We start from the raw sequence: 15,272 nt of genomic DNA, 5'->3' as shown, positions 1-15,272 counted from the left end.
AGGACCAGTTTCTGGTTTCATTGATCTGTTCTATTGTTGTTTTTTTGTTTGTTTTTATTTTTTTGGTTTCGATAGCATTGATTTTTGCTCTTTATTATATCCTGTCTTCTGCTGGTTTGTGGTATGTTTATTTATTTTTGAGAGAGGGTGCATGCATGAGTGGGGGAGGGGAAGAGAGAGAGAGAGGGAGACAGAGGATCTGAAGTGGACTCTGCGCTGACAGCAGAGAGCCCCATGTGGGGCTTGAACTCATAAACCATGAGGTCATGACCTGAGCCGAAGTCAGATGTTTAACCGACTGAGTCACCCAGGAGCCCTCCTAACCTAGTATTTTTAAAAGACTGTCTGTAAGCTATTCTTGATCTTTGCAATTATATATAAGCTTCAGAATCAACTTTCAAGTCTTTTCCCCTTCACACAAAACAAAAACTGTTGGGGTTTTAATTGGGATTACTTTGAAGATATAGATCAGATTGGGAAAAATAATTGTATTTTGGTGAGTCCTAAAATTTTCCCTGTAAGAATGTTTATAACCTTACCCCCCCCCCCCGTAATCACTACACCCAACATGGGGCTTAAAATCATAACCCCAAGATCAAGAGTCACGTGCTCTACCAACTGAACCAGCCAGGTGCCCCAAATGTTTACAACTTTCGTTAGATTTACTCCTGTGCTTGGTGTTTATGGTTTGAAAACAGTATATAAATCTAAATAGTTTTATTTTTGTTAGTTTATAGAAATACACAGATTCTGAATTTCTGAATTCACATAATCTCCAAAATTTCTTTTCCCCTAAATCTCTTGGTGTTTTCTCAGCACTCTCAGAGTCATTCTGAGACATGTGTAGAGCCTTATAAAATTTGACTTGCTCAACAGGCACATTCTCTACTGAGATGGTACAAGGAATGCTTTGCCCTTTCTTTTCCTTTGTTTTTATTGAGGTATAATTGATGTACAACATTATGTTAGTTTCAGGTATACAGCATAATGATTTCTGTGTTTGTATATATTGCAAAATGCTCACTACAGTGTCTAGTTAACATCTTTCATCATACATAATTACAGAATTTTTTTGTGATGAGAACTTTTAAGATTTACTCTCTTAGCAACTTTCAAATATGCAGTCTAGTGTTATTAACCATAGTCACCATGCTGTACATTATATCCCCATGACTTATTTATTTTATAACTAGCAGTTTGTAGCTTTTGACTCCCGACACCTGTTTTGACCACCCACCCCACCTCTGGCAACCACCAATCTGTTCTGTGTATCTGTGAGCTTGTTATTTTGTTTTTTGTTTTAAGATTCCACATATAAGCAAAATCATATGGCATTTGTCTTTCTCTGTGTGACTTGTTTCACTTAGCACAATGCCCTCAAGGCCACTGATATTGCAAACGGCAGGATTCCATTCTTTTTTATGACTGAAGAATATCCTATTGTATATATTATTACCACAATTTCTTTGGTCATTTACCTGCCAGTGGACACAAGTTATTTCCGTCTTATTCCTTTATAATATATGCTATATATATATACATATGTATATGCTATAGTGAACATGGGGTTGTGTATATCTTTTAAATTTTTTTTTTAACGTTTATTTATTTTTGGGACAGAGAGAGACAGAGCATGAACAGGGGAGGGTCAGAGAGAGAGGGAGACACAGGATCTGAAACAGGCTCCAGGCTCTGAGCGGTCAGCCCAGAGCCTGACACGGGGCTCGAACTCACGGACCGCGAGATCATGACCTGAGCCGAAGTCGGACGCTTAACCAACTGAGCCACCCAGGTGCCCCATGTGTATATCTTTTAGAGTTACTTCAGATAAATCCTCAGAAGTGGAATTGCTAGATCATATGGCAGGTCTATTTTTAATTTTTCTTTTACCTTATAATCAATTTATTAAAAAGGTTGATTTAAGCATCTGTAATGGTGATGTCAACCTCAATTCCTGGCTCAATACTGATGGAAGTAATCTGTTTAAAAATCTCAGAAGGATTGTGCAAATCAGTGAGTCGCTTATGGATCCTCATATGAAAACGACCTCAAGTCTTAGAACCGTCACCACAAGGAGTTTCTCTTGTAATGATTCTGAGAGTCTTGGTAGGCATCCAAACTGGTCCTTTCACTTTTCTTTTGTGCCTCTGATCAAGTCAGCACGTACCTTCTCCAAAGATTTTACATTGTGGCTGGTTATAGTAATTCTAATTTGGAGAATTGCCACCTCTTGTTCCATGGGTGTCTTCCTGGTGTCTTTAGAAGCCATGGCTGCATCATGGCTTCCTGAACGACTTCTTCCTCAATAAGACAAACAGCGATGAGTCAGGAGCAGTCTATCTTAAATTTTTTGAGGAACTTCCATATTGTGTTCCACAGTGGCTCCTGGAGTTTGCATTTCCACCAATAGTGTACAAGGGTGTTGTTTTCTCCACATCCTCACCAACGGTTATTATTTCTTATATTTTTGATACAGCTGTTCTCACAAGTGTGAGGTGGTATCTCATTGTGGGTTTTTAAAAAGTTTATTTATTTAGAGAGAGAGAGAGAAAGTGTGCACGAGTGCAAGGGAAGGGCAAAAGAGAGGGAGAGTCCTAAGAAGGCTCTGCACTGAGAGCAGGCTCTGCACTCAGCGCAGAGCCCAATGTGGGTCTCAGTTTCACAACTATGAGATCATGAGCTGAGATGAAACTAAGAGTCAATCACTTAACATACTGAGCCACCCAGGCACCACTCATTGTGGTTTTGATGTGCATTACCCTGATGATTAGGTATGTTGAGCATCTTTTCATGTACCTGTCCACCATTTGTATGTCTTCTTTGGACACATGTCTATTGAGATTCTCTGCCTGTTGTAAACTAGGAGTCTGGAGTTCTCTCTTGTCCAGCAAGAGAGTGGATGCAGAATTGAATAAGAGAAAGGCTAATGTCTGGGAGGAGACAAGAGCCCCGAATGGGATTTCGTCTCTGTATTTATTGAGCTCTCATGATCTTACACATGTGGTGACGTGAAGAAAATAGTCAGGTAGTAATCATTAACTTGTGTGTGTAAAAAGCAAGGGCCTGGGTGGCAAGTGGCATTTGTGATCGGAGCACAATAGTATATTGGTGCCAGATGGAAAGTAGTTTACTATAACGAGTTACTTGTGATCCCATTATAATATCTTGCTAACTAACCTTGAGCACTTTCACCCTGTGGTGGCGACTTTCAGCCTTAAGCTTTTTTAACTCATTTATGTAAGTATAAGGAATTCTTGAACCTGTTTCCCCACATCTGCCCATTTGTAAATTGGATTGTTTTGTTTTTTTTATTTTTATTTTTTGCTGTTGAGTTGTAGGAGTTCTTTATATACTTTGGGTATTAACCCCTTATCAGACATATGATTTGCAAATATTTTTTTTCATTCAGTAGATTGTTTTTGCATTTTGATTATTTCAGTTGCTGTGCAGAAGGTTTTTAGTTTGATTTAGTCCCATGTGTTGATTTTTGCTTTTGTTGCTTTTGCTTTTGGTGTCAAATCCAAAAAAATCAGTACTGAGACCAGTGTCAAGGAGCTTACCATTTATGTTTTCTTCTAGGAGTTTTATAGTTCCATGTCTTATGTTCACGTCTTTAATTCATTTTGAGTAATTTTTTGTGTATGGTGTAAGATAGTGGTCCAGCTTTATTCTTTTGCATGTAGCTGTCCAGTTTTCCCAACATCATTTATTAAAGAAACTTTCCTCCACTGTATATATTCTTGGTTCCTTTGTCATAAATTAATTGACTATATATGCATGAGTTTATTTCTGGGCTCTCTATTCTGTTTCATTGTTCTGTATGTCTGTTTTTATGCCAATGCCATACTGTTTTGATAACTATAGGTTTGTAATATAGTTTGAAATCAGGGACCAGGGGGTCTCCAGCTTTGTTCTTTTTTCTCAGGATTGCTTTGACTACAAGGTCTTTCTTGGTTCCATACACATTTTAGGATTATTTGTTCTATTTCTGTGAAAAATGCCACTGGAATTTTCATAAGGATTGCATTGAATCTGTAGATGGCTTTGGGTAGTAAAGATATTTTAACAATATTGATTCTTCTGACCCATGTCATGGAGCGTTTGAGGTGACTTGATAGAATACTGCAAGTAACAAGAATCGACTGTATATACATTTTTGATATTGACTTTGTATCAAATAGTCTTGACAGATTCTTATAAATTTTAGTAATATACCTGTAGGTTTTTTGGGGTTTTCTACATGCATAATCATGTCATATGCAAAATGACACTCTATTGCCCCCTCTCTAATCTTTATGACTATAGTTTCTCTTTTGTGCCTTAGTCTGCCAGCCAGGACCTCCAGTACAATGTTGTACAGAAATGGTATTGGTCTTACTTGTCATATTCATAATCTCCAAGGGAAAGCTGTCAATGTTTCACCTTAAGTATGGTATCTGCATAAGTTTTTCTTAGATAGCCCGTAGTAGATTAAGGCTAGTGTAAGATTTTTGTCATGAATGGATATTGAAAATTTTTTAGTCAACTCTGTTTTCTGCATCTATTGAAATGACTATATGATTGTCTTTTCTTTTTTAAATCTTTATTTAATGTTTAATGTTTATTTTGAGAGGGAGAGTATGTGTGCAAGCAGTGGAGGGGCAGAGAGAGAGGGAGATCCCAAACAGGCTATGTGCTGTCACCAAAGAGACTGACACAGGACTCAAACTCATGAACCATGAACCATGAGCCATGAGATCGTGACCTGAGCTGAAACCAAGAGATGGATCCTTAACCAACTGAGCCACCCTATATGATTGTCCCCTATATGATTATCTTAATGGTTGATTTTTCTTTTCTTTTCTTTTTTTTAAGGTTTTATTTTTAAGCAGTCTCCACACCCAGTGTGGGGCTTGACCTCACAACCCTGAGAGCAAGAGTTGCACTCTCCACCCACTGAGCCAGCCAGGCTCCCCTTCATGGTTGAATTTTCTAATATTAATTAACCTTCTCTCTTTCTGGAATTAATCCTCCCTCATATTATATTATCCTTTTTCTATGTTGCTGACTTAAGTTGGCTGCTATTTTGTTTAGATTTTTATGTATATATTCATTAATGAGATTGATATAAATTTTTCTTTCTTCAAATGTCCTTGTTAGGTTTTGTGTTAAGGTTATGGCTAGTCTCCTAAAACCACCTAATTTTATATAGATTTTGGGTGGGTAGTGTTCCTTTTTTAAAAAAGAGTTCTCAGAGTAGTTTATGTGAGATTGGCGTGAATTTTTCCTTAAATTTTGACAACAAATCATCTAGGCCTAGAGTTTTCTTTGTGGGAAGGTTTTTATTACTGTTTATTGTTGCTAATGGTTATTGGACTGTTCATATTTTATACTTCTTGTGTGGTTTTGATAACTTTTTTTTTGTAGCTGTCTATCCATTTTACCTGCATCTTCATATTATTTGTATCAAGTTGTTTACAAGTATATTCTTAGGATCTGTAATGATGTTTCCTTTTTCCCCCTAATATTGATTTATTTGGCTTTTTCTCTATCTTCTTGACCAGTTTAATTGACTATTTGTCAATTTTATTAGTGTTTTTGAAGAACTAACTTTTCTTTTTGACCTTCTCTATTTTTGTTTTCTATCTATGCAAAAAAGAATTAACATCGCAGGCTGGAGACTGCTATTCTTAGAAAGTCCTGCTTGCAGGGGTACCTGGGTGGCTCAGCCAGTTAAGCGTCTGACTCTTGATCTCAGCTCGGGTCATGATCTCAGGGTTGTGAGTTCAAGTCCTATATTGAAAAAAACGTAAGATAAAAGAGGGGAGCCTGGGTGACTCAGTCAGTTGAGGGTCTGACTTCTCTTCAGGTTATGATCTTGTGGTTCAGGAGTTCAAGTCTCACATCAGGCTCCCTGCTGTCAGTGTGGAGCCCACTTCAGATCCACTGTCTCCCTCTCTGTGCTCTTTCTCTCTCCAAACAATGTAAACATTTAAAAAAAAGAAAAAAGAAAAGAATGTCCTGCTTACAAGGTTGGCCCCTGACGTGTCTAGAAACTTAGATTTGAAGACGGTTCTCACCAATCCCCAACTGATAAGGATAGTTAACTGTGCCTGAACTGTTTGTGCAAACAATGTGGTATATGCTGAATACCTGCTCTCCTTCTAGGAGTCTAGAATTTTGGTATGTGATCGGTAGAGGGTGCCTGTAGGACCAGCACCCAGTAAAAACTTCGGGCATTGAGTCTCTAAAAAGCTTCCCTGATAGACAATACTTCACACATGTTCACACAGTTCGATGCTGGGGGAATTAAAGGTATCCTATGTGACTAACCTGGCAGAGGACTCTTGGAAGCATGCATTTGATTTCTAGCAGCCTTTGCCCCATTCCCCTTTTCTCTTTTCTGATTTTGCTTTGTGTCCTCTTGCGGTAATAAATCATAGCTATGAGTATAACTATATGCAAGTACTGAGTCCTTTTTTTTTTTTAATGTTTGTTAATTTTTGAAGGAGAGAGATAGAGCGTGATGGGGGGAAGCTAGAGAGAGAGAGGGAGACAGAATCCAAAGTAAGCTCCAGGCTCTGAGCTGTCAGCACAGAGCCCAATGCGGGGCTCGAATTCACAAACTGAGAGATCATGACCAAAGTCGGACGCTTAACTGACTAAGCCACTCAGGTTCCCCCTCTGAGTCCTTCTTTCTAATCATCACTGAACCTAGGGTAGCCTTGGGGATGTTTGACACACCATTGTGAATGGCAGGTATTTCTATCTGAGATTGGGCTACTTATTGTCCATATTTATCAGTCTGTCTCATTGAGCTTATCTATTTAATTTCACTTGTGCATTAAAAGAGATTTGCATCACATACAGAGATAATTTGTATCCCTTTTCCCCGTTACTCTTCAAATTTAAGGTCTTTTAGGGATGGTGCAGTTAAGAAACCTTATCCTCCAAAGATACTGGCCAACAAGAAGTCGTCTGCCTTCTCTGGGATCCAGAGAGAGCTACCTAGTGCTGGTCATCCAGTGCAGTATCATGCCTCACATGGTTGGACCCGAAGGAACCAGTTACGAGAATTGCGCATCAGGTGAGCTTGTGAGTGGTCATCTGCCTGCAATGATGTTTCCATTGTTCTCCCTTCTTGGTTAAAATGAGGGAATGATTCTTCTTTTCGTATCTCAGTTATTTAGGTGGGGACTTTGATGCCTGCTCTTTGTGGCAGAATGTTCAGGAGAAAAGGACATTTAGGAATCTGCAGACTTAAAATCTGTCATTCTGTGTTTTCATTCACATTCTCTAGTTGGGCCCCACAATGTGTTAAGCTATAAGGAGTCTCCAGAAAAAGTCTAAACATAGTCTGAGAGAAATTAGTGTTTTCCACTACTCTTGATTAGGTCTACCAAAGGCATTCATTTATTCATTTAACAAAAATTTATCAGGCCTTCTCTTCCTTGGCGCTGTCTGTGACAGCCATTTCCGGTTGGCATCATAGCTGCCCTCGGACCTCTGGTGAAGCCCAAGGTCATTTAAAAGAGGACCAAGAAGTTTATCTGGCACCAGTTAGACCAGTATGTCAAAATTAAGCGCAACTGGCAGAAACCTAGAGTCATTGACAATAGGGTGTGCAGGAGATTCAAGGGCCAGATCTTGATGCCCAGAATTGGTTACAAGAGCAACAAGAAAACAAAGCACATGCTGCCCAGTGGCTCCCAGAAGTTCCTAGTCCACGGTGTCAAGGAGCTTGAAGTGCTGCTGATGTACAGTAAATCTTACTGTGCAGAAATTGCTCACAGTGTCTTCTCCAAGAACTGCAAAGCCGTTGTGGAAAGAGCAGCCCAGCTGGCCCTCAGAGTCACCAATCCCAATGCCAGGCTGCACGGCGAAAAAAATGAATAGACAGCTTATGTGCACATCATATTTGGGTTAATAAAACCATAAAACTACAAAAAAGATTTGTCAGGTACCTATTTAGCCAGGTGGTGGGCTAGATGCTGAGCATACAAGATGAATAAGACATTCCTGGTCCACGACCTCATGAAAGCTTAAAATCATGTGGGCTTGACAGACTGTTAAACAAGTCACAACAAAGCATGGTAAGTGCCATAAGAGGATGTGGCACTGCGTGCCACGTGGTTATAACAGTTCCACTGGTGTAGCCAGCAGGAACTTCCCAGAGGAAGTGGGGTTTAAGTCAAGTCCTAAAGGATAATGTAAGAATAAGCTGGATAAAGGGCAGAAGGAAAAAGAGTGTTCCAAGCCAAACCTGGAGACTAACTGGCCAAGACAAGCCAACTTTTTTTGTGTATACCAGGTACTGTGCTGGGTACTTGGGATGCTATAAGACATGGTCCCTGCTCTCAGGGGCTCACAGTCCAGAGCCAACAACAGGCACCCTGTGAGCCCATTACAGTGATTTGGTGTCATAACTTTACATTATACTAAGGGTTGAAACAGAGTTTTGAGGGTGTAAAGCTATTCACTATGTTTGGTTTGGGGAAGGTCCAGGAAGGCTTCACATAGGAGCAAGCATTGAAGATGAGCCTTGATAGGTAAGTGGGCATTTGCTAGGTATTTTAGGCAATAAGAAAAACATGAATAAAAGTATTATCATGTACTTCCTTTTCCTCAACTCTGAAGTTTCATTGACAAAATACTTTGTATTGAAAATATTTTTTGAAAATAATCTGCTTGGGGTGCCTGGCTGGCTCAGTAGGTAGAGCATGCAACTCTTGATCTCAGGGTTGTGAATTCGAGCCCCACAGTGGAGGTAGAGACTACTTAAAAAAACTGCTTGATCTTGGTTTTATAAGTCTGTCCCATCCTATGCTCTATTTGCTACAAGATCAGCTATGATTCACCTTTTGACTCATGCTAGCATCTCTCCCCCTGGGACCTTAGTTTCCTTCTGCTTTCCAGAAAGTTGATAACATAAGTCAAATGGAGTTTTAAAATGTGTATATCCTTTCTTTGCTTCTTTCAGATGCGTGGCCAGAAAGTTCTTATATTTGTGGATTCGAGTAACTTTTGGAAGAGTATTTCCCTCTAAAGCCAGGTAGTATTAGCTCAGAACACCAAACTTCTCTGAGTTTGTTCTAGGTTTTATTTTATATTAAGCTCATGTGTAACCTTTGTTATGGCATGTGTTACATTCTTCTCCTGCTGCCCTCCAGTGTCCAGCAGGCATCTGATATAATGGTGACCTAGCAGAGAGTAGTTTGAATGCATGTGTGAAGCAATCGGAAATAAACCAAGATAGCTAAGACCCTCTGTGAAAAGGTATTCTGAGTATTTGCCCAGAAATAAACAAGTTCCTTCAGGACACTGTTGAGACTGACCACATTGACATGATCTAGGACAGGACCTGGGGGAAAAGTTGCATTGGCAAGGGGAGTGAAATTTTAGTCAAGAGAATGTCCCTGTGCCGCACCTTCCCTCTGTATGGGCCACTGCCCCCTGCTACAGGTTTTGGTTAAAATTGCTTTAACTGCAGTACCCAGAATGGATTGCTAGGGGGAGCCACCAGCATCAGGGACACATGCAAGAGGTAGTGGGGTTGGAGAGAAGGGGCCAGTGTATGGTATATTTCAGAGGAAGAATTGGCAGCTGTTGAGATGTAAGCATTTAAAAAAAAAAAAAAACTGGAATGTTGTGGGTTCTTAACCTCTCTATTCTTCCCTTATCACAACCTTTCGTTTCATTTTTCTGACATTGTCACTTTACTAATATGAAACGTCATCCAAATTTTTTGATTCAAACTCCTTTAAGCAAATTTGGCCTGTGGGTGTTCTCTGAAATCTTTTTTTTTTCACTTTTTTTATTTCACTTTCATTTTTGAAGGATATTTCACTCCATAGAGAAATCTAGGTTGCCAGTTTCCCCTCCAGCATTTTGAAGATATTTCATTGTCTTATGGCTTCCATTTGTAAGTTGTTAGTCTAATTATTGCTGTTTTGAAGATTCATTATCTTATTTTTCAAAGTTTTAATATGATATGCCTAGGTATGGATTCATTTTCTTAAAGTCTTAGCTCATGCTGACATAATATGTCACAGGGTTTTGGTTTTTTGCTTTGTTTTATGTACACATCTTCCTGGCATACTTTCTTTGTCCAAAGTCATGTTATTCTCCTTTTCCTTTCTCTTACAATCACTTGCATGAGATTTGACCTCAGATACTTTGTTGCTCTTTTTATTTTTCTTATTTTTTAATGTTTATTTTTGAGACCAAGAGAGTGAGAGAGAGCGAGAGACAGAGAGAGAGAGAGAGAGCGCATGAGAGTGGGAGAGGGCCAGAAAGGGGAGACAGAGAATCAGAAGCAGGCTCAGCACAATGAGCACAGAGCCTGGTGCAGGGCTTGAAACCAAGAGTCGGACGCTTAACTGACTGAGCCACCCAGGCGCCCCGTTGCTTTTTTTATTTAAAAAAAAATTTTTTTTTAACGTTTACTTATTTTTGAGACAGAGAGAGACAGAGCATTAACGGGGGAGGGTCAGAGAGAGGGAGACACAGAATCTGAAACAGGCTCCAGGCTCTGAGCTGTCAGCACAGAGCTCAATGCGGGGCTCGAACTCACGGACCGCAAGATCATGACCTGAGCCGAAGTCGGACGCTTAACCGACTGAGCCACCCAGGCGCCCCCCCCCCCCCCGTTGCTTTTTATGTGGAATTAATCTCTCTGAACTTCTAGAGTGAGGCAAGGTCAGTTAACTTTCCTGATTTCACAGAGATGTCTCATTTGTAGTATTAAAAAAAATCATGCTGTCTTGCTCTATAGGATATCCTGGTTCTGTTCTCCTAAAATACTTGGTCTGATCCTCTCTTTCCTCTTCTCGATTGTCCCTCTCCTCAATTTCTATTCTACTCCCCGCAGCTTTTTCTCAGTATGAAGCTCTGTCCTAAAAGGGAGCCTGGCATGTTGGGTCTGAGACTATAGGCACTGGACTGCTCCAGCTCTTTCGGTTCTTTCTACATGAGCCGTGGTAACTGAGGGGACAGAGTTCCTCTCAGGTTCAGCTGCTAGTCTCAAATTGGGCCTCTGCATTTTGCAGTGACTGCTTATTGGTGTTTGGAGGTTTTCCCATTCTCCAGCTCCTTAGATGCCATCCTCATTGTTCTTTCTTCCTCCTGTAGAAATATTAATACTATGCAGGTCTTTTGACTGTGGATGGTTTGTCCCTGTCTGCTTGCATTTTGGATTTATGGCGATACCTTGTCACCTGGTTTTGTTGTAACTGATACATGAATTTTTGGTTTTGCTACGTGGTTGCCATGTGTGTTTTACAGGGATTCAGAGACAGGAAAACTATGTTGCGCCCTCTACTATCTTCACCAAATTCTTTTCCTACTTAATTTTACTTTACTTAATATTTGACCCATATTTAAGTGGAAACCTTTTTTTTCAAGTAATACTCATTTATATTCCAAATACTTGGGAAATGCTGATTATATCAGTTAGAAATGCATTATAGGGCCCCTGGGTGGCTCAGTCTGTTAAACATCGGACTTCGGCTCAGGTCATGATCTCGCAGGTTGAGAATTTGATCCTGGAGTTGGGCTCTGTGCTGACAGCTCAGAGTGTGGACCCTACTTCAGATTCTGTGTCTCCCTCTCTCTCTGCCGCTCCCTCTACTCACGCTGTCTCTCCCTCTCTCTCTCAAAAAAATAAACATTAAAAAAAAAGAAATGTATTTGATTCTAAATAAGAGAAACTCTGGCAATAGCTTTAACAAATTGGGATTTGCTTTTTCTCATAAGCAGTCTGGAGGATGGTGTTGGTTTAGCTGTTCAGTGATGCCATCAGAGACTCAGGCTTTTAGTACCTTTCAAGTTCACCATTCTTAATATATTGCCCCTTTGTTCTCAGAGATGACACTGCATAGTTGCAAAATGAGTGTTCTATTTTACACAGGAAGGAATAAGGGAAGGGTGGTGTCAGCTAGATCTGTCTCTTACGCAGGAAAACAAAACTTTCCTGAAAGCCCTCAGCTGCATTCTGCTTCTGCCTCATTGGCCAGCAAAAAAGCTGGCTACCTTTTGCTGCAAATCAGGCTGGGAAAGAAACCTTTCCAGCCTCTGCAGTTGGATGCCTGTGAGGAAGCAAAGGCTTGACTCTGGATGTTGGGTTAGCCAGTGACAGATGTTGGCCATACTGCTTTGAAATGATCACATTATTATACTCTTTACTTTCTTTGCTCTTGAATAGTAAGGGTATGGAGGAAAGAATACTGGACTGGAATTGGGGAGACCCAAGTTTTGGTCCTAGCCCAGATCCTAGGTAATTGTTTGGTCTAGGATAAGTTATGGCTCTGGGCCTTCTCAAATTGTAAAAAGAGAGAGTGAGAATGCTATTTGTTGTCTAAGCATCTATCAGAGTTAGTATACTGATACTGTGTTTCCATTGACTTAGAAATTTGTGATTTTTTTTTTTTTCAAGTTGTAATCTCTCTTTAAATCAAGTGGGTTGTTATTTGGGGGAAAATTTTACATACTGATCTTTGCTTTTTTTGTTATTGTTTTGGTCTTTTTCCATGTTATTTATTCCTCACTTTTAGGAATATTAGAGAATTATTTCATACCAGAAAATGCAGAATAATGCCTTTATATTCTTGGAAATTTTTTTAACTTTTATAAACTGGCATTGTTTTGTCATTAATAAACTGAATCAAAATGATCATTGAATTAGTAGGATGAAAATAATGCAGTATATGTCCATTTATAAGGTAGTCATAAATATGAGGTAGTTAGCTATTTTTCTGAAGAGGAGATCTAAATAAAAATTTTTGGCTAACTTGGGAAGTAGGTAAAATGCTCTTGTCTATTTATAGTATTTATTTATTTTCTAAGTTTATTTATTTATTTTGAGAGAGAACAAGTGGGTGAGGAGCAGAGAGAGAGGGAGAGAGAGAGAATCTCAAGCAGGCACTGCAGTGTCAGTGCAGAGCCCAACACAGGGCTTGAAGTCACAAACTGTGAAATCATGACCTGAGCCAAAACCGAGTTGGACACTTAACCAACTGAGCCACCCCAGCACCCCTATTGTATTTATTTATTTTTATTTACAATATTTAATTCATCAATATTTCTTTCTCATTCTTAGCTAATGGCCTTGCTTCCTATTTTCTTGATAGAAACAACAGAAGAGACTTGCACAAGCTCCCTCCACCACATCCACCCACTCACCGTGAGCATCTATCACCATGCAACTTGCTTTCCCTACTGTTAGGCCAGTGACCTGTCCTTGCTCTCATCTGCGGCAAAATTTTTGGCTTCTGCATTCGGTTGCCTTTGTGCCTATTCAAGGCCATCACCCTAGCAATTTTTTTTTCTCTTTTCTGCATTATCAATGTTTTGCTCTCTACTGGATCATTTGCACCAGCATATAATACCCTTTATTTCTCTTATCCTGAAAAAAATAAAATCTCTTTGGCTGTAGGTCCTCCTGCAGCTAGCACTCTGTATCTTTGCTCCCCTTTACATCAACTCCCCTGGCCAGACTCAGTGTGTCCAACATGTCTTGTAATCTACCCTTAAATCTATCCCACTAGGCTTTAGATTCTACTCCTCCACCAAAACTATATTTGTTAAGGTCATTGCATTTGCCAAAATTAGTGGTAAATTCTGAAACTTCCTCTTACTTGGCCTACCAGGAAGCGAGACAGTCTGTCATTCCCTTCTCTGAGAAGCCCTTTCTTCTTGCACCTTCCAGGTTACCATCCTTTCATGGTTTCCCTTTTCCCTCTTTGACTGCTCCATCTTTCTTTTGTGGATTCCTCCTCACCTAAATACCCAGTGCCACATCTTTGTGCTGCTTCTGTGTACCTCACAATCGTGATAATCTCATCAACTCTCAGGATGATTCCCAAATATATACACCCCACCCAGACCTCTCTCTTGTCCAGATGCTATGTATGTGACAGTTCCACTGTGTGTCTAATAGATGTCACAACTTAACTGTGTCCAAACCTGAAATCTAGAGCATCCCCACAAACCTCTCTGCTGAGCCTTCTCCCTCTCCGTTAATGGAAACTCCCATATTTCCAGGGACTTGGGTCAGAAACCCGGGAGTCACCTTTGACATCTCTCTCTCATACCCCAGTTTACAATGCCAAATGCCCAAATTGTGTTGACATAACTTTCAAGATGTATTCAGACTCCACCTCTCTTCAGCACTTCCAGCACCACCCTGGTCCAAGCCATCATCATGTCTCCCCCTGAATGACTGCAGTAACTTCACTGGTCTCCTATTTCCAGCCCTAGTCCCAGTCCGTCTTTTCACAACTGGTATTCTGAGTAAATCAAGTCATGTCCCTCCTCTGCTCAGATGGCTTCCCTTCTGGCCAAGAGTAAAAGCCATAGTCCTTATGGTGCCCTATAAAGCCAATTGACTTTTTTGTTACCTATCTATGGATTTTTTAAAAATTTCTGCTGTCATATTTAAAATTCCCAACATCTCTTTTTTGTTCTCTGAATATTCCTTTTTTTTTTTAAGAAATAGCATCCTGTAGGTTCATAATCTTTTGAAGTTAATGTAGCTATTTGTTTTTAGGATTTTTGCTTATATTGTCTGTTTCTTCTGAGCCCTTTTTTTCTCTGTGCTTTTGGTCATTGTCTCATATTGGAGCCTTTCCTCAAATATCAAAACGTCCTTTCATTGTCTATTCATATTTAAGAGTTAGGCACTAAAATGCTAATTTTGGAATCCTTTCTATGTATGCATAAGGACTTATAAACTGAAGGCTTCACTTTAGGCTTTTGAGGTAGAGACTGGACAGTTTCACTGAGGAACCTTCAGCTGTCACTATCCAGAAGCCTTTTCTGTTAGGTGGTTGATCATGTTCCCCAGAGGAGAGGAATCCTCCAAATTCTTTCTGGGCTGGAGTGGCTTGGAGGTGGGTGGTAGTGATTATACACTTGGAATGTGGATCTCACTGTGAGTATGTGGACTCTCCATTTAAGACCCTCTCCAGATCTCTGCTGATATTCTGCAGTCCAGTGTTCCTCTGTTGAGCTTCTCCAGAGATAAACCCAAGTCTCTGCTTGGGTGAATAAAAGGATGGAGGGGCCTAATTGCTGCTTATGCCCAGGCTTGCAAACAATCCTGTGTTTTCATCTCCACCCAGGGCTCCCTCATTCCTGATGCCTCATGTTCCCATGCCTCTCTGAGGTCTGTGCCACCAGCTGGTTGCTTCTTGACTCCCACAGGACAAGATACTTAGTACTCTCTTGGCTTTCTCTGATATGGTATGATATGTTGATTCAGTTCTCTGATATGGTGATTCAGTTTCCTGCGCTGT

At 40.1% G+C, this 15,272-nt stretch overlaps 1 protein-coding gene and 1 pseudogene across 1 annotated transcript in view; both read left to right on the top strand.

Moving 5' to 3' along the window:
• SFI1 (SFI1 centrin binding protein) overlaps positions 1-15,272 on the top strand; it is a 102,519-nt gene that overhangs the window by 16,205 nt on the left and 71,042 nt on the right. The window contains exons 4-5 of the mRNA XM_047088024.1: positions 6,893-7,066; positions 8,960-9,031. Of these exons, the coding sequence (XP_046943980.1) occupies positions 6,893-7,066; positions 8,960-9,031 (246 nt within the window). The remainder of the gene's footprint in view (positions 1-6,892; positions 7,067-8,959; positions 9,032-15,272) is intronic.
• On the top strand, positions 7,138-7,929 carry LOC124518482 (60S ribosomal protein L32-like; annotated as a pseudogene).

The sequence above is a fragment of the Lynx rufus genome, unplaced genomic scaffold (genome assembly GCF_022079265.1).
Source record: "Lynx rufus isolate CCGP_SWC_20201006 ecotype Redwood Valley unplaced genomic scaffold, mLynRuf1.p SCAF_24, whole genome shotgun sequence".
NCBI lineage: Eukaryota > Metazoa > Chordata > Mammalia > Carnivora > Felidae > Lynx > Lynx rufus.
This window is presented reverse-complemented; position numbering and strand designations above follow the sequence as displayed.